This window comes from Watersipora subatra, chromosome 3 (assembly GCF_963576615.1).
Source record: "Watersipora subatra chromosome 3, tzWatSuba1.1, whole genome shotgun sequence".
Classification (NCBI taxonomy): domain Eukaryota; kingdom Metazoa; phylum Bryozoa; class Gymnolaemata; order Cheilostomatida; family Watersiporidae; genus Watersipora; species Watersipora subatra.
Genome location: NC_088710.1, coordinates 67,758,713 through 67,779,155, shown reverse-complemented (window position 1 = coordinate 67,779,155; position 20,443 = coordinate 67,758,713). Strand labels below are relative to the sequence as shown.

The window sequence follows — 20,443 nt, the reverse complement described above, 5'->3', positions numbered from 1 at the left end:
CAAGCATTTGAGGTTCATGATGTTACGCTTATTAAGCTGACACAATGCCTACAAGAATATCCTTTCTGACTCCCCAAAAGTAGAAAATACCTCAACATCATAGTAGTAGTGATCAGACGTCAAAAGAGTAATGACTAGCAATATAAAACCATAAATAAGGCGGCGCAAAAATAGAACACATTCAAAAGGGAAGTTTATCAAGTATATAAATGGTTGCATACAGTTAACAGTTAATTAATAGTAGTTAACAGTTAATGCTACTCAGCACATGCTGCTTTATTCTTACCCTGCCAACTATCATTAGGGCATCTCTTTTTTACAAAGCAGAGCAGAAAGGGATGACACACACTTTGTCATAGTATAAAAAATAAAGATGGCCATTGATAATATTAATATAATTGTGAGGAGACACACATCTTAACAAAATAATATCTGCAAATACCTAAACATGCTGATGCATAGAAAACGCTTTCTACAGGCATACTAAAAAAACCTTGTCACCAAAATAACGAAAACAAAATGAGGCAATAGCTAGGGCAGAGCCACAATAGCTACTCATTGTGGTTAATGGGTACCAGCAGTAACTGTGAAAAGTGAAAAAAACCATGGAGAGTCAACATCCCAATTTTCAAATACATTAGATCAGTTGTAAATGAGTTGGAAGCAAATTTTGTGTAAAAAGGCTTAACCTATCATTAAAACATTTGGTTCACCATATTACATTTCCTACAAACAATACTCTAGACTGGCTTGTTGAGGAAAATGCTGGAAGATATTGCGAATCTTCACTTACACAGCCACTAATAAACAACAAATAATTAATAAACAACAAACTCGTCCAGAAATTTTAGTTTCATAAATCTCCTTCGAGCGATAATAGGCTACTACCTCACTTTTTATTCGTTTGAGTCAATGTATGTTGACCCTGCGCCTCATTGCGTGCCATGCATGATAGAATTGCAGCTGTGGAAAAATAACCAATGCACTGAGGTGATGAAAGGTGATGCATAAAGTAAGGAAAGATCGCTGTACTTACCTGATGAACAATGTGTTGATTATTTGGCTTATTTTTGACCAAACGCTGAACAAGTTATAGAGCTAACGTCGACTTAAGAGCTGCCAGATATACGGTTCTTTTTACTTAAGAACTATAATTCATGATAAAGTTACCAAACAAATCAGTTTGACTTGGGATAGGTCGAGAGATGTGGCAGGAGTATTGTGAAATAGGAAAGTACTACCAGAACCAAAAGTACGTCTGTATAACACGTAAATCTTATACGGACAATAAAACAGCCAACAACATGCAGACAAGAGGAACTGAAGGAGACAAATCAAGTGGGAATGGTAAGACAGATCTATGGCCTAAGTTGGGAAGATCATGCTAAAATGAGGACGTACGTAAATAAAAGTTAAACCTGTTTCTGTATACATGAAAAAGAGCTGTCTTCAGTGGTTTGATTATGTGTGGCAAAGAGGTCGTAAGGAGGATACCTACATGTATTAGGTATGTGAAGGAAATGAAGATAACCGGGAAAAGAAAGAGAGGAAGGTCCAAGCACAAATGGATGAACACAATAATAGCTGACACGAGGTGATGGGACTTTCAACCAAGAAACATATGGCAAACACTGATCAAACTAGGAGACGCTGCAAAATGATCACTCGAAATGATAAGACCGTATAGGTGAGAAAGTGAAAAGAAGATTTATGGAAAAGTTATGATTGTCAAATGAACCAAAATTAGGGATACAAGCTGTTGATTGGAGAAACTATCACTGCGTACATGTATATAATGTGCGCAACAAACAAGACCTGGTGAACATCAAAGGTTTAGTTTACATCAGGTCCTCTCTTTTCTATCTATTGCAATGGTGCATGTAACTAACTGTTTGTGCCATCATGAGCCAAATAAAGCAGCAAATGCGAAAGATGGTGAGAAGAAAAGATGATTTCAACAGTTAAAAAGCAAGAAATAATAAAAAGCATGAGTGAAGTAGGAGAATCACTGATCTAGAGAGATCAAAGTACTCCTATAATTTATACCAACTTATGATTAAATGAAGAACGTTGCGTTCAAGTTTAAAGTTAACAAATCGATTTTGTTTTTGCAAATACATTGATTTTTTTGTTCATTCACGTGATACAAAATTCGTTGCCATCATTGTTGTCTTCAATAAAAATTACATTTACGTTCAATGTGAAAAATGCTCTTTTTCAGCCACCACCATTGACCATATTCATCCATCATCATTGTACAAAAACTAAATAGTATTTTTCTTATATTTAAGATAAGAAAAGCTAAATATATAAAGGATCTTGTTGAAATATATACGAGTATCTATTACTTAAAAGCAATTTTACTTTCATATTTTGGAGTGACCTTGAAATATTTTTCATGTCTAAAATACATAATTCGGTTTCAGTCACTTTAACTGAGATTAATTCATTTGACGTATAAAATGCTTGATATACGAGCTCGACTACGAAAAAAAAAGAAACTTGTATGTCAAGGTAAATATCAGAACTGATATTAACAATTGGCCCTTGAGATACAAGTTTCATTATTAACTTGATCAAACTTGTTAACTTGATCAACTTCGTTAATCTAAAAATCTAAATGATTAAAGGTTGACTTGCAATAAAATTCACATTACAGTTATTTGGTATCAAAAGGTTCACCATGTCTTACTCTGTTGTGTTGTAGGTGTCAAATATGTGGAAATGTTATTACAAGCTCTTAAAAGCTCAAAAAACTTCCGCCGTAGATTGGAATCAGTTTATTTCTCTGGCGTTGTCATTACATCTGGTTATCGTTCTGTCACGTGATGTTCTCATGTGAATCTTTTAGTACCAAATAATTGTAATGTGAATTTTTTTGCAAGTAAACCTTTAATCTAAAAATCTTATGACAAAAATTACAAAAAACATGAAAGCAGCATAACACTCATTCTGTGTGAAAAACGAACACATGAATTCTTCTGATAACTGCCACATGTGATAGTAAAATAAATTCATCAAAAGTCAGCTTATTCCGATGAATAGCCAGAGAATGTCACGATAAATATTATATAGATTATTGAGTGAACATCAAAAGATCTATTTCCAATAAGGTAGTTTCAATACCTAATTAATATAAAAACATTTAAAAAAACCTTTTTGAACTTTGCATGCTCTGGAAATATTTTTTTCTGAATATTTACCTTTATCATTTTATGCACTTTACAAAAGATTTTGCTGTAAACTTGTCAAATCCCAGACTACTTTTTAAAACAAATTCAAATAGTGCTATTGTAGCAAGTGACAGAACATTTATACATCATCAATTTAAATTTTTTATAAATACATGTATATAGGATAGACAGATGATAACATGGAATTCAAGCAAGCGATCGGCATATAAAACGGAACTTTAGTACTGCAAAAGCCTAATACCTTTGTTTAAAACAAGAAAATTAGAAATTGAGTGACGTGAATCTACTTCGTAAATCCTTTAGCCTTTAATAACATTCACAGAAAATAAGTGGTAGGCTATGACAATACCTTATCCTTAGGTGGAGTCTGGAGATCAGAGGCTACTTTTGGTCCCAACAGCTCTCTCATCTGCAAAAGTGTCTCCTAGCATTGACATAATTGCTACTATAATGAAAAAATATACAACATTAGTTGAATTATCTGCGTTGCATGGATAATAAAAACAGCTTATAAACAGTGGCAGGTAATGTAGCTGCCATTGGCAAAGTTATCAAATTGGTTAATTTGAGTAATTTAATCTAGTAACTTACGTTTGCTTATACTGATAAACTTACTACAAGAAGAGCTGTGAGGCCGTGAAACCAGCTTGTGTGACATGCACATCGCACAACATCACTATACATTTTTTAACCGATGAAGTAAATATGACCCCAATTATTCCATTGTATAGCAATGTAGCCGCTTGGCCTAATGGATAGAAAGTCTGCATACAGACCTAAAGGATCTGAGTTCAAATTCAGTATGAAGCGGACTTTTTCATTCCTAAAATTTTATTTCCCTCACTGGACGCATGAATGACAAACTGACAAACACCGAGATTTATATATATTTCTCAAAGTTTGTCATTGTTGTATATGTCCAGCTATAGCTATCAAAATCTTGGCATAAAGAATCCATGAAGCAGAAGGTCTGATCTCAGAAGCCCCTGTTTGCCAGTCCGACTGCCTTACTAACTAGGTCACACGAGCTTAATAGATTCCCTAGGCGATATATGTTGCCATGTGGGAGCAAATAGGCTACTGCTTTGTCACGACGCAGTCATGGCATAACGTCATGGGAGATAACTCTTATTAGTAAGCTTACTAAATCATCCATTGGCAATGCACCAGGCTAATAGCAACTGGCAGGCAACTCTCATTACATCTCATTGTTAATAAGCTGATTTTTAATACTCGGGCAACGCCGGGTAGCACAGCTGGTCTAAACATACAATAGAATGCCTGCGAATGTGTCCACAAATACAAGCGTACCATTGTAAAGATTTAATGGATATAGATACAGTATGTTTTGTATAAATTTCCTAATGACTGTGCGCAATTGATCAGGAATTGGCGCATAAATCTGAAAACATTGTTATACCTGTCTTTGAAGGCGTATGAAACTGATAGTAATAAAATGACTAATAAAGATTCTAATAATGCATATTATCTATATGCATAATTATATATACAAATATTTTTCTATGTATATATACACACACATATATATATACTGTATATACCTATATATCTTATATCTATATATATTTCTCAAAGTATGTCTGTCGTATGTGTGTAGGTTTTCCGGCTATAGCTATTATTAGAACAGCTGAGCTGGACAACAATGCAGACTCAAAGTCATGGCTTACCGTCATTGGAAGCCTAACCTTATTAACTAGCTTAACCATAACTGTCACGAACAACTTCTATCGTATTTACTAGGTGAATCAGACACGCTGATTCCAATTTTTGTTATCAAAATAAAGATTAGTCCACTAACTTTCAGAGTAATGAAGGCTGTTTTACAGCGTTTTAATATCGGTCTCGAAAACAACACGATCCGCATAACAAGCTCCGCCCATAAATACGTGACGTTACCTAGCTTTTTAGGAACAGCAGTTACGTAGGGATGTTTAGACCGATTTAGAATAATAGAGATGGTTGTTTTAAAATCCATTAATATCTAAATTCAGCCTTAAAAATAATATCAGTCTTTGCTGAAAGGTAGATGAGCTATTTAACATTGCATATTTAAAAAAGCGCGATAACAACGCTAGCTTGCGATAAAACCGCGCTTTTTGAGCACATTTTTCTCGGCGTCCAGACCATTTAAACGTCATGTAACAAGCTAGGAGCAATTTTAAATAGTTTATATACCTTTCATAAAAAACTTAAACTATTTTACAGGCTGGATTTAGATAATAATTGGTTTTAAGACACCCATCTCTATTATTCTAAATCGGACTAAACATTCCTAACTTCCGTTCCTGAAAAAGCTAGGTTTCGTCACATATTTATGGGCGGAGCTTGTAATGTCGACTGTGTTGTTTTCGAAACGAATATTGAAACGCTTTTAAAAAGCCTAAATGACTTTGAAGGTTAGTGGACTAATCTTTATTTTGAGTACAAAATCGGAATTAGCGTGTCTGATTTACCTAGTAAATACGATAAAAGTTGTTTGTGACAGTTATGGTTTAATGGAATTTTCTATTGGCAATATGCCAGGCTATTAGCTTGAAAGGTACAGTTGTTTGACAAAGTTTTAAAACCTTTACAGTTGTTTTTATTTGTTTGTTAATTTATTTCAACTACACGACACACTTCTCTCATGATATCTAGTTTGAGTTAGAATGGCAAATGTTGTTATATGTTAAACACAAATCAATTTTCCGTCCAAAGACTCTTCTATTACATGGGTGGCACAGCTAGTGTATATATATATATATATATATATATATATATATATATATATATATATATATATATATATATATATATATATATATATATATATATATGTGTATATATATAAAAATTGTTTCCTCACCCCGGATACCCCGTACCTCTAACTCGGGTCTCCTACCAGAGACCTGGGAGTTTGAGCACTATATATATATATATATATATATATATATATATATATATATATATATATATATATATGTATATATATATATATATATATACAGTGAAACTCGGATAACTCAAACTTCAAGGGACCGAGCAAAAGTGTTCGAATTATCAGAGCGTTCAAGTTGTCAGAGCACTGTCACAAGTCCATGTATTTACTAATTTATTAGTAGATACATGTACATATACAAACTATAATATAAATAAAAAGCACAATTGACTTGTTTCAAATTTAATGCTTCTAATGTAAAGCTTAAAACGTTTTTATCAAAAAGTATAGATTTTTCTATCACTTGAGATTGGTTTGTTGTTTGAGGTGATGTTATTGCCAGGACATTTTTTAGATTGACATTGGCAAAACTTGATCGTTGCTGAAATGCTCAAAAGAAAAGACATCTTTTTCTTTTGAGCGTTTTATCCGCGATCAATTTTGCCGATTTTTCTTGAAGTTTATGCAAAGATTACCTTACTTTACCTGGGATTCGTTAAGAGCAACACTCCGAGGCAGTTCAATTAAAAGTTTTACGAGGTTTTACGGTACATTGTATATCACTCACGCTTTTTGAATGGATACTTATTGAATGTACACACGTATTCTGTGTTTAGGTCAAACGATGAATAGTTTTTTTAGCTAAGACAACGAATACGTTTAATTACTTACATCAATTTTTAAGACGTTTTAAACATTCAACATTCTGACGTTGATTCAACACGGAATCAACGTCGGAAAACTATTCATCACGGGCTAGCCGGGTCACGCACTCAAAGATTTTCGCCACGCACATACAAGACAAAAACAACATGCTGTTTTTGTTTTGTATGTGCGTGGCGAAAATCCTTGCGCGCGTGACCCGGCTAGCCCGTGCCATTCATCGTATAGCAGGATAAATCAAATTTCACCAAACTTTTAGAAAAGTCGTTGACAAAAATATTTTGCCGATGGAGGTAATAACGACGCTTATGAATTACGAAAAGTTGAGGTTTACCTCTATGGCTTGGAATAAAGTGATTTTCTAACGCGATAGCAACCGTTTCGGTAGCCGTTGGGCAAAAAACAGTTCGTTATAACAGTGTTGAGTTCGAGTTATATAGAGCCATTTATCATTGCGTGGGAACGGACCAAGCAAATCCATTCGAGTTAACCATGTGTTCGCTAGATCCGAGGGCGAGTTATCCATGTTTCACTGTATATATATATATATACAGTCAAACATGGATAACTCGTCCACGGATAGCTCGAACACATGGTTAATTCGAACGGTTTCTTTGGTCCGTTCCCAAGTAATGATAAATTGCTATAGATAACTCGAACTCAACACTGTTAATTCGAACTGTTTTTTTGCCCAACGGCTACCGAAACGGTTGTTATCGCTTTAGAAAATCACTTTATTCAAAGCCATAGAGGTAAACCTCATATTTTCGTAATTCATAAGCGTTGTTATTACCACCATCGGCAAAATAATTTTGTCAACGACTTTTCTAAAGGTTTGGTCAAATTTGATTTATACTGCTATACGATTAATAGCACGGGCTAGCCGGGTAACGCACTCAAAGATTTTCGCCACGCAAATACAAAACAAAAACAACATGCTGTTTTTGTTTTGTATGTGCGTGGCGAAAATCCTTGCGCGCGTGACCCGGCTAGCCCGTGCCATTCATCGTATAGCAGGATAAATCAAATTTCACCAAACCCTTAGAAAAGTCGTTGACAAAAATATTTTGCCGATGGAGGTAATAACGACGCTTATGAATTACGAAAAGTTGAGGTTTACCTCTATGGCTTGGAATAAAGTGATTTTCTAACGCGATAGCAACCGTTTCGGTAGCCGTTGGGCAAAAAACAGTTCGTTATAACAGTGTTGAGTTCGAGTTTTATAGAGCCATTTATCATTGCGTGGGAACGGACCAAGCAAATCCATTCGAGTTAACCATGTGTTCGCTATATCCGAGGGCGAGTTATCCATGTTTCACTGTATATACTAGAAATTCCACTGTCATACAGCCCACGACCAAAGAGATATTGAAAAAAAAGAAAGGGTACTGATAGTTGAGAAATGCAATATTAGCAGTCAAATGGCACTGCAGTGCAATAGAATAACTGTAATGGTAGCTGTAATGTACTGTGTGTGGGTGTTATTATATAGAACAAATAGCAATAATGAAAGGAAAAGATTTTATGTTTATATCTCTCCCCCTGCAATAGGAGAAATGCAATATTGGCCAATATTAGAAGTAAAATGCACTGATATTATTAGAATAACCAATATTATTAATTAGAGTTGCCCGATTTTGATATCGGAATCGGTATCGGTGCCGATATGGGTGTTAAGTATCTGAATCGGTATCGGCCGATCTTTTCTTAAAAATCGGAAAATTAAGATACTTTTTACATATCAGCTATTTAGCAGAAACCTGTATTTTAGCCTGCTACTTTAATAAAAAATCATCAGCTGCGAGTTCCTTGCTTTTACCTAATGAATTACGGGCCTGTCACACAATCTATTTCCTGTCTATAGCCTAATAAACATCCACACAGCTGAGCAATATTTTGGCTATAGTCAGGACGTGATCACAAAGTGCGGTATTTCCCAATTACAGCGATATGATTTATTGCGGCCAATCACGAACAATAGAACCATAATGAGAAACAAGAATGCGGTGTAATGTTTCTATTTACTACAATTGCGAAAGTAATTTGAGCAATCGATGCATAAAGTTATCTCTCTCTTGATCATGACGATATGATGTATCGTTTGTATCACATAAAATAACCTCAGTGGCTTATCGGTGTTTAGCCTGTCCTCCATAGTCTGTGGCAAGCGAGTCCTTCTTCAGTACGACTGGCTACAGCAATAGTGATAGAAGATAAAGACGTCTCACTGAGATAATTGAATCACTGACGGTAATTAAAAGACGCATTTATTTGCTCTAGACTTGTACAGGCGCAGCATTTCGTTCAGCAGTAGAAAAGAGACTTCATTATCACAGAGAAAGCCGTACAACTAACAGTAATTACCATTATTAATGACATATTTCAAGAAACATGGACTGTTTTGTTATTAGATGCACGGTATGTCAGTATGTGAATATATATACATGTATATCTTTTTTTCATAAATACAAACAAATAAATACATCAATATTTATATTGTTTTGCATTATATTTATATTTGCATAATACAATTACCAATAATCTATGCAACACAAAAGAATCTGAATCGGTATGTGAATCGGATTATTTTTCAATAAGAATCGGTATATCGAATCGGTATCTGAATCGGCTGGTGAAATTAGAATCGGGGCATCTCTATTATTAATATAGTAATAATATAAAACCAATACACAATTTTGTTTACATTTAAAAACGTCATAGTTTTTATAATCTCATAAGTATAATCTCATAATCTTAAAATCTCATAAGAATCGTTAGAAAAAAATATCATCGTCATTTCCTTTACTTACACTGCGTTGTACATCAGTTAGAATACCGAAGTACTCAAGAGTCTAAAATGTCAGTTACTTTGAAATCGGCAAAAATGAAACGATTTCAGTACTCCTACGTTAATTACAGAAACCTCCGACAATGCTATAGACTGGTGAAATGTGCACGTTATTTTTTCGTGAAATGCGCACGACTTTATCGTTCTATTCTCTGTCGCTCGGCGTTTCAATTTCCGGTCTTAACTTTTATTAAACTAAGCTGTTCAAGCGTTTTGTGGCGATTTTTGGCAGAATTAATCTGTCTATTTATGTATAATCTGATCAGATGGGTTAGTTTTAGGAATTTGCGGTAACCTTTCAAAGGCTTGGTAACATATTTAAATAGGTTTATATGCGTTTTGTATCATTATTATACTCAAACGACTTTAATGGAAAATAGTTAAATTTGTTGATAGGATTTCGTTGCAAGGGTTTGGTGACAGCCGCTAACGGATAATTTTTCAGGAGTTGTGTGCACATGTGCATTTATCATAAATCTCCCAATCAATCGCTTCACTCTTGTTTGGTCGTGGGATTATATGTGGTATATATACACATATATACTACATATAATTTATGTTATAATACATAACTTGTTAACTTGATCAAACTTGTTAACTTGATCAAGCTTGTTAACTTGATCAAACTTGTTAACTTGATCAAGCTTGTTAGCTTGATCAAACCTGTTGGTCAACTTTGCTAATCTAAGAATCTAAATCTTAATCTAAAAATTTTATGACTAAAAATATATATGTATATATACATATATATACCTTTCGTGTTTTTTGTAACTTGTATTTTCATATGCATATATACATACATACATATATAATATATATACAGTGCACCCTCGAGATACGATTACCCTGATATACGATTTTTTCACCTTACGAAGTCGAACATCGTGAGATCTTCACTTCCCTATACGAATTTTATTTCACCATACGATTTTGAGAAAAGTTTCGCCCGAGTTAAAATTTGGCGGTCGGTGAGCTCATAACGCACGTCGAAATAAAAAAAGACATCGAAATATATTTGCCGAAAACATTTTCAGAATGTTTAGAAGAGACACGATGATCGAGTTCTTTCATGTCAGCATTCTGCGTGGAAAAATTCGTGTAAAATACACAAGAGAGAGCAAATATTCATTTGTAACGTTATAATATATTTTACTCTAAACTTTCAAGTCAGCACACGTATATAACTACAAGTATCTACATTTAATTCGTTAGCTGGGGAATCTGAGACCGATACAAACGTTAAAAAACGAAGGAAAAATGATTTCTGTCAAAAAAGTCGGATGTCGTAAATAAAAAGAAGGCACCCGTATTATTAACATTGTCAAGGAATATGATCGCAACCAATCAGCATTTGCAATTATTATTAAAAAAGAACTCCATTAAAGCAAGCACAAGAAGGAGCATATGACTGAAGATTTGAAGGAGTTAGAAAGCCATGCACGCGATCAGCATTCAAAAGGAGCAACAATTTAGTATGGGAGAGGAAGTAGAAGATACAGAAAACCCCACATGGGCAGAAATATTTCAAGTGTTTAATTTACTGACGTGGACTGGTACACTAAAACAATGCAAGTATAATATGTTTATTCATCTCTTGTGTGGCATGTTTTTCATATTTTATTTGTTTCCTTTTGATTTTATGTTTTCTTTTCTTGTTTAACCATGTCTTTGCAGGTGGGCTTGTTATCTCCTACATGAATACAATTCATCGTATGTATGTCACTCATGTAACTAGCTACTCAAGATAGTTGACGGATTCACATCACTTTCTGAAACTTGTTAAAGCCCTGTCCTCTAGGGTATAAATACGTACAAACTTTGTACGTATGGCTACATTGATTCTTGTGCACATTTCATACAAGAAAAACTACTGTAGCACCTTCTCTGGATCCTACAAGCGTTAGCTAGCTAGCAGTTTTCTGCATTGCACCAGCATCAACTTTCTTTAGCCTGCTATAAATTCCATTTCATTACGTATTAAATTAATCTTCAAGTATACAGCAACATAATTAGCATTAACACGTTTTTGCCTCCTCTCTGCTTTATTCGCTATATGTACCAGCTATAGTCACATTACTCCAAAGGTATGTACGTCCTGTATAATGGTAAATAAAATTTCATTTTTCTTTTCGGTAGCCATTAAATGGTCAGGTGTGTGAGAGGCCGCTTTTGATAACTGCATCGCTCGGCCTTTCTGGCCGAATTCTTGCTGAAAAAGGTTTCAACCAGACACGCTAAATTTTATAATGAAAGTGAAAACAGAAACTTATGAAGGATAAAATTTTGTGATAAAAAGTTGAAATTCATTAAAATAGTTCAAAATAAGTACTAAAACTTAGTTTTGAGGGTGAGTTTGGCAAGCTAAGCTTATTTGAAGTGAATTCAAAGTTCATGTTATGCGTACCTTTTGAAGGTAAGAACTTCTTACCGTACGATCTGCATTTGGTACACAGATTACAATTTTACAGCATTGCAGATTATGATCACTAGGTGCACTTAATACAATGCAGCTACTGTAGGTAACTATAGTTACTAAAGTTAACATACTATTTTGTTACTAATTTTCAATATGTACAGCATTTTTATAAAATTTTGGACGATTTTTACCTTTTTTTTTTCATCGTGTAATTACAATGGTTCCTATACCCCGACATACGATTTTTTCGCCATACGATGCCAGCCTTGGAACGGATTAACATAGTATCTCGGGGGTGCACTGTATATAATAGATAAGTGGTCAGGCCTACTGCTAACAGCACTCTACGCTCTACAAAGTGAGGAGAGTTATAACTAACTAGAGTGTTGGAACAGGTTAATGTTACTTATCTTTCTTCTAGATTGATGTTTTATTCTGGGGTCACGACAGGTCTGTTTCGTTCTGGTGCACTCCTCAGGTGACTTGTGTTAAAATTTTGACACAAGTCACCTGAAGAGTGCACCAGCACGAAACAGACCTGTCGTGACTCCAGAATAAAACATCAATCTGGAAGAAAGATAAGTAACATTAACCTATTCCAACACCCTAGTTAGCTATATATATATATATATTTGAAAACATTCGAGAACAGCATTGCTCAGTTTTTCTCCTCAAATCAGTTTGAAAAGATCTTTAAAAGGTTAGCTTAAAGTTAGTAAACACGAGACAAAACGCGGCTAACTAGAAACCAATACTAAAAAATAAAACAATAAAATTAAAGTCAATTTAGTGAAAGATTAAGACTTTGCTTCAAGTGTGTGTTGAGTAAGCTAAAATCATTCAAGTTAAATTCAAAGTTTTTATTATGTAGGCTCACATAAGTTAAGTGAATTGAACGCGTTGCTCTCAACTCTTTTTCAAATGGTCGTTATAGTATTGCACATAGTAATCTTACATTTTATTGCATATCATAACAACTAAATAGGTATTTGTTACTTTTTTGGCGCATGTACCGAATTACAACAATTAAAAACACATTTTTCCACTGTCATGTCCAGCTTAGGTGTTTTTTTCATAGTTTGCTAACGGATTAATTTGGACGTAGATTTCCTATATATTTATATAGGAAATAGTGTATATAGAAAATAGTGCCTTATGATGCGAGTACCGTGAAACCTCTAATTGAACGCCACCTTTATTTGAGTGCAAACTCGATTTGACCGCCACCATAGGAGAGATGTTGAAAAATATAGCGCCACCCTTTATTTGAGCGCCACCTAAATTTGACCGCCACTTTGACATTCTTTAGTCTTTACGAGCCCATAATAGCAAGTGATCAGTAAAAAAGTGTCCACAAAATTGTACTAATAATGATTTGGTTACAACAATAACAATTAATTCCTTCATTGTTTCTGTTCATATCTAAGTCTGTTTTCCAACTCCAAAACTTTCCGTTTGTTAATTAAAACTTTGAAAGCAACAAAAATAATTAATAACTGTATCGGGCTAATATTAATTCCTTGTTTAACACGGTCTTGATACTTTGATGTGTGAGAAAAACGGTTTAGATTCACGATGGTATGTGGATGACTAGTTTTAGGCTAAATGTTGTGCTTAGTGCCCAGCTAAAAGTTATCTTTTAGCGCAGCTAAAACTTTATCATTTGCGCGAAATGCAATGCGTAAAAGTTTTGCTCTGCCAAAAAATTGTTTGGACGCTAATATCGACTAGTTCAGCAGTACAGAAAGAAGATTTGAGGTCAGAAGACATCGTGGAAGGTATTGAACAGCCAGAAGATGTTCATTCCATTGAAAGCAACAAACAAAGCAACTGACCAAGCTAACGATGCAAATATTTTTGTTTCAAAAATGTTAATTTTTGTTGCTGCATGTGTTATAAGTATGGTTCGTTTATGTCACTTGTTCTTGAATATATGTTTGTAGCATGAGATAGATTAGTGTTATCATTATATAACTTATAAATTTGCAGATTTATAGTATATTATTTGATAGCATCCTTGCGGTAATCTTAACACGGCTTACAATGGATTGATGCTCATAACTCCTTTCCTATTGTCCATAAAAAGCTAGTTTTGGCTGCAAACTGTAGCAAACATATCAATAAGTGCAATGAGTTTTTATGCAACAATGTTAAATATAATTATAAAATAAAAATATGCCTTCAAATTTAGAATGAAAAAATATTGAAAACTTCAACAAATTCACAGCAGGGCACTGGCTATAGATGTCAACCGGCAGAGATATTTTACAGATTTTCAATGCATATTTATTTACTGATCTTTGAACCCATAATAGCTATTAATCGTTAGAAAAGTGTCTACAGAATCGTACTAATAATGACTCGGTTACATCAATAACAATTATTTCTTTCTTTGTTTTTGTTTGTATCTAAACCCAGTTTCAACTTCAAAGATTTTTCATTTTTATGTTAAAATTCTGAAAACAACACCACAGATATAATTAGTAACTGTATCAGTCTAATAGTAGTTCCTTATTCAACGTGATCTTGATACTTCGACATATCTGAAAAATGGTTTACATTCACAATGATATATGAATGACTAGTTGCCAGTTAATAGTTGTGCTTAGTGCCCATCCAGCTAAAAGTTTATCATTATTTGTGCGAAACACAATGCGTAAAAGTTTTGCTCCACTAAAAAAATTGCTTGGACGCTAATATCGACTAGTTTAGCAGTGCAGACAAAAAGTTGAGATAAGAAGCCATTGTAGAAAGTGTTGAACAGCCAGAAGAAGATGTTCGTTCCATCAAATGCAAAAATCAGAATGCAACTGGCCGAGCAAATGATGCAAATATTTTTGTTTCAAAATTATAAATTTCTGTTTCTGCATGTATTATAAATACAGTATGTTTATGTCACTTGTTCTTGAATATATATTTGTAGCAATTGATAGATTATCATTATATAACTTTGCATTATATAAATTTGCAGATTTATAGCATAGCTTTTGCAATCTTGACAAACTGTCCATTCTCACCAGCAACTGATGTTTGGCTCCACAGGGGTGCATCTAATTACCTTCTGAGCACTGGTCATTTTCCAATTCATGTGCTCTTTCAGTTTGTGGGCAATTGTTTCTGCGAGCAATTTCCATGTAATGGGAGCGCATGTTATTAGACAGTAGTTTTGGAAATCAGGCATCAGCTCTGCTTGGGATCCTTCTTGAAGAGGAGTTTGCCCTTTCGTTAGCCATTCAGGATGATCACCTGCTACTATTAGACATTCCTTCTGTTTTGCCCAACTAGTGCGCAGAGATGTCAATTTCTTCAACCAAAAAGCTTGGATTGGAGCAAAGTGATGCCCAGTTCTTCATACGCTGCACTCTGCGCCACCTAATGTCTGTCTTGCTGATAGCGAGTTTTAGATGGGCCACAACTATTTGGTGGCATGTTATTGGCTGGTAGTTCTTGAGTCTGCCCCTGCTTTGGGTCTTTCATCAAGAGTACAGTTCGGCCTTGGATCGACCAATCTAGATGGTGATTCTCATATATCAGGCATTCTATCTGCTGCAACATTTTATTGTGCAGATATATCAGTTTCTTAAAACAGAAGGCTTCAAACATCTCAGGTCCAAGTACTGCCCAGTTCTTCATTCACTGCACTCATTCGCAGTAGGTTTCATTGATGGTGAGTCAATCTGTAGTGGTGTTAGAAGCAACCTCTTTTTTCCAAATGTTCTTTAAAAGGTTTGAGGTGTTGGACTAGGAAGGATCCAGCCTGTTTTTCTGCAGTTCACATTTGAACTAGGAATACACTCTGGATAGATTACGGTTGAACAGTTTTTCACTCTCTCAGTGTATCATTAAAACTGCCCCAAGAGTGCTATTAGCCAGTTTGGCAGATTCTAGCGCTTCCTTGGTGGCTTTATTATTTGGATGCGCCTGACATCGATAATGGCTTAATACCTATTGGATTGGTCCATTTGTCTCAATGATTGACTCTGTCCGGTAGATACCAGTGCTAGGTTATTAATATCTTTCAGCGGCGTTTTAAAAATGATCTTATTGACTTTCTGTAACGATACTTCATGTTTCGATATCAGCTGTTTAGTAGTTGGAGGCCATTTAGAACACTTCTCCATCCACACTTGTTGCATCTTCTCCATGCAGTCCAACTTATAAGGTTCACTCATAAAGTACCACTGCATGAGGTGTTAAACCAGTAATGCATCTAGCACTGCCTTTTCCTGGTTCAGCTACAGGCAGCATAAACTTTGTTTGACCTAGAGACGTCCAAGTCAGAGCAGAATCATAGATGCCATAGACATTATATAAGCGCTCAGCGGGTGAAGATTAAACGTACGACCAACAGACAACAGTCACCAACAGACGCCTCTACCAACTGCGTCACCTGTCCATATATAGTAGTAAAAAACAATTTATACCTCGATCAATATTTGATGTGCGATCGTTTTGTGTTATTTTTATATATTCTCTATGTATATATTCACACTAAAATCATGAACATACAGTTTATCCACTTTTACCACAAATAATCAAATAAAGACCATACCTGAACAGTTATCTCAGAATTTACATCCTTCACATTGGCCCAGCGATGAACCTTTCTCACCTCACCTGTAATGTATAATGTAATGTATGTGCAAGCTACAGTACTATATCATCTTATTCATTATATTAATTAACCTGCAGTTCATTAGCAGGCCAAAAACTAGTAAAAAATAGTCACCTCCATACGCTTTCTTGAGTAAAAGTAAAAAAATTATTCTGGTGTTATCTATTTGGTTGATAAGATAGTTAAAACAGTACATGTTTAATTAATTTCTCTAAGGACCATTTGTAAATTCCCTACCCAAAAGAATTCCTGAGCTGAATGTATATCGTTTCATGATAATGGCACTTTTATGTGCCTCAATGGCCATCTTGACCTGTAAAGAATAATATTGATTGAATGATGCATACAAATGGAAAGAGCTAAATGATATTCTGAATTAAGGGAGAGTATTATTACCGCGTCTTCAATTTCATCGGGCTCTACTATAACACCAATACCACAAGCTGTTTCAAACTCCACACCAGGCGACTTTTCAGGATTGTGAAGAAGATACTCCAGAGCAGCTGTAAAATTTACTAGTAAAGAATGACGTAGATTGATATGGCAAAAATTACAAAGCAAAAACTGATACTTTAAACTAACGAAAATTGACTTAATTATAACAGGAAAATGACTAAAACATATAATTTTTACCACTTACCATCTAGCTGATCATTAGTCAATATCTTTCGCTCAACAGCGTACTGAACAAGTAGCGACTCTCTGTGAGTCATTTGCTTTTTTAGTTTCGTAGCTATGCCATAGAGTATATTTCCGACAGATTTGTCTATCCCTTTGTCTTTTGCAAAAGATTGAGCCTAAAGAAGTCACAGCAAAACACAAAGAACAACCCAGTTCAGATAGCGTTAACCCTGTAAATCACATTATTTAGGTAAAGCGCCGGATTAACGGCTATACAACGAGAGAAAAGTGATAAGAACATGTATACACTGAAATAATTAAACTGAAATTTTAATTTCCATATTAGATTCAAGTGTTAAACAAAGACCAACTCATGAAGAAAGTACAGAAAACATTGTGATTAATTTATCGATGAAACGATTACGACTATGCATGTGAGTGTGACATAAACTGCAGAATATCACTATCCAAAGGCGATATATACTTACTTCTGATATTATTGCGAGCAACTTGTCCCTTAGCTGCACGTTTTTCATCGTTTCTTTTGCTTTTGCTTCTGTTAAGCCAATGTTTACCAGTAAATTAAACATGTTTTTTGATGTTTCATCAGCCATGATGAAAGTTTGAAGTGACAGTTTCTAAACTGAGTTTTAATAATTTAAGGTGGTCTATTGGACGCCCCGCAAGTCTTTGCTTGAGCCAAGATTAATAGTCCAAAACCTTGAACTACGGTTTTTGTAGCCCTAAGACCATACAACTCAATACGGGCGGTAACTTACACAACATAGACAACGTGAAAGAAAACCAGGTTATTCGTTGTCCATTGAACGTGTCGGTCATTTGATAGGTAGCATCACAAGAGGTAGCAATACGATGGCGCCTAGAGTTGTTTATTAATATGACAAATGGGCCACGATGGTTTGTGAAGTGACTGAGAGGCTGACAGAAATGGAAACCGAAGATATTGTAACAGATTACACAGCATATAAACTAAGATTAAGTGGGTATGACAATTGGAGACCTAGTACAGAGCTACCGACACCGGCAATGCGGACTATGAGAACACTTGGACAGCAGTTTGAGGATTCGTATACAACAACATTTGAGGATATGACTCGGGATATAGATGTCACTGGGCCGGAAGCGCAAGATTCTATTTCAAATATATCTAGTGTTTTGTTTAGTGATGGCATACGCTGGGGACGCGTGGTCGGCCTAATCGTATTTTCGGCCAAGCTATCAGTAAAAGCTATGGAAGCCAATTTACCTGATCAAGTAAATAATATTGTTTCATGGACGACTAGTCATTTAAAGTTACCCCGATTTCGCCTATGGTTGGAACAAAACAATAAATGGGTAAGTGGACATGAATGGTGATTTTCTTCGAATATATTGTTTTCATTATTTGCTACTGAATATGAATCAACAAGAACGTTTGCAATCTGTATGACGTAAAGCTTTATTCTAAACACATGTATGTGTAGTAGGCTTTGGTGAGCTTTTTTAGCCGTACTTCCACTTAATTTTATCTTCAAATTGAGGATATACATTAAGATAACGGGAGGCGGTAACCTAACATCGCATTTAAACATGTCTAACTTTCGTCAGTGTTTTTGTGATATGGTAAACAGCTTTTAGTTTGGCAGTCACCCGAACAAAACGTTATTTTATACATAGTGCGACCTTCGGTCGTCTTACCTAAGCCTGTTGGACACATATAACATGGCTGTGGCGTCACTTTAGTCGGCTTTGTAGGTAAGCTCCCGTTGGACATTGCGTGTTACTCTCTAATCTATCGATGAGATACTGGTGACGTGAGGCTTTTAGTATGACATGCATATTGGTATCTTTAGGATTACTGGAGTTTTTGAAGAAACCCATCTAATGGCTAGTCTAAAGCTGCTTGGATGTGATGTGTCTGTTTAAAACACCCGACTCCCTTGTAAATGATTCGGAAACGATTTTGTTAGGCTTTGTGTTGATTAGGATATTTTACGTGGGCATTTACAGTAACCTTCGGGTCTGTGTTAGGGGACTCAAAACTTCTGGCATCGACATGTTTTGTCATATCTCAAACAATTCTACAGTCGCTAAAGGTTAGTACCCATTGTAGGCCAGTATAGCGAATGGTACCCAGAAAAGCTATTTAAAATTAATTACTGCTCTTATTCAGTTCTCCAAAGCAGCATTTTTTCACCTGAGATTAAATATGTAAATAGAATGTAGGTAGTGGCACATTTGTAGTTGTAAATTCATATCCTGAAGCTCTTTTTCTTTCATTATAGGAAGGTTTTGTGAAATTCTATGAAAGACCAGAAAATCAAAACCCCCGTGTTGAAGAGTTTTCTTGGACAAGAATGTGTTCTCTAGGGATTGCCACTATAGCGGGCGCTGCAGCAGCAATTCACCTGTTCGTACAGAAAAGTTGAGACCTTATGCACAATTCTGACAATCCTTAAAAGTTATGAAACATCTTAGGAACATTTTTGGCATGTCTATCATTCTCCTCAGCAACTAGTCAAACCAGATGCAGCAGTCGTCTTGGTAACCATCTGGCTACCACACTCACATATATATATATCCATTGTGAGCATTGTAACTGCTGTTATCACTGCTACCTCAGAATATGTCTGATGAGAAGCTGGGTCAGCGAAGCACAGTGGAGAGCGGTGAAATTGCATCGGCTCTCAGTTGTATTTCCATCGCTTTGTCATTTGATTTAATCCTGCTGTCAATCTCGGTGAAATTTCAATCCTACAGGGGTCAAATGTGACTTCTTTTTGTGTCTGTCTATGTAAAGTAGCCAGGCATTATAAATGTTGTCTTGTCTCCTTTTCTCAGGGGGAAATGTGGTAGAGTATGCTGATGCAAGTAGTGTCAGTTTTACATAAAAGAGTAGCCATGTAGGGCTGGGGCAGACTTACAAATAATAATCAGCTACAGTTCCAGCAGAGCATTCGCTTGCTGCGGTGAAAGCTAGTTCACTGTTGGTATACTTGTAAATGTTCTATAGATATTACTGTGTATAACTACAAAAGTAACACTACTATCCAACTTTCTGTGGATAGATGAATGTATATTTTTATACTTTACAGTTATCAATCAAGATTACCAAAATGATTTGTCAATAAAATTTTCTTGACATGAA

General features: G+C 35.2%; 2 protein-coding genes across 2 annotated transcripts in view; one reads left to right on the top strand and one right to left on the bottom strand.

Moving 5' to 3' along the window:
- The window catches only part of LOC137391787 (glutamine--tRNA ligase-like), a 39,002-nt gene extending 21,084 nt beyond the window's left edge, over positions 1 to 17,918 (bottom strand). Inside the window, exons 1-6 of the mRNA XM_068078320.1 lie at positions 17,784 to 17,918; positions 17,315 to 17,471; positions 17,071 to 17,177; positions 16,912 to 16,987; positions 16,612 to 16,676; positions 3,544 to 3,603 (exon numbers count right to left, since the gene is read on the bottom strand). Of these exons, the coding sequence (XP_067934421.1) occupies positions 3,544 to 3,603; positions 16,612 to 16,676; positions 16,912 to 16,987; positions 17,071 to 17,177; positions 17,315 to 17,471; positions 17,784 to 17,909 (591 nt within the window). The 5' untranslated portion in view covers positions 17,910 to 17,918. The remainder of the gene's footprint in view (positions 1 to 3,543; positions 3,604 to 16,611; positions 16,677 to 16,911; positions 16,988 to 17,070; positions 17,178 to 17,314; positions 17,472 to 17,783) is intronic.
- Positions 17,919 to 18,146: 228 nt separating this feature from the next.
- On the top strand, positions 18,147 to 20,443 carry LOC137392062 (bcl-2-like protein 2). Its single transcript, XM_068078674.1, has 2 exons — positions 18,147 to 18,651; positions 19,581 to 20,443. The coding sequence occupies exons 1-2, from the start codon at positions 18,211 to 18,213 to the stop codon at positions 19,722 to 19,724; spliced, it is 585 nt and encodes a 194-aa protein (XP_067934775.1). The 5' UTR covers positions 18,147 to 18,210; the 3' UTR covers positions 19,725 to 20,443.

What these genes read in the sequence shown, in the direction of transcription:
- LOC137392062 (XM_068078674.1), top strand. Translation starts at nt 18,211, where the DNA reads ATGGTTTGTGAAGTGACTGAGAGGCTGACAGAAATGGAAACCGAAGAT. An exon ending in TGGAACAAAACAATAAATGG is followed by an intron (nt 18,652 to 19,580) that starts GTAAGTGGACAT and finishes CTTTCATTATAG; the next exon opens with GAAGGTTTTGTGAAATTCTA.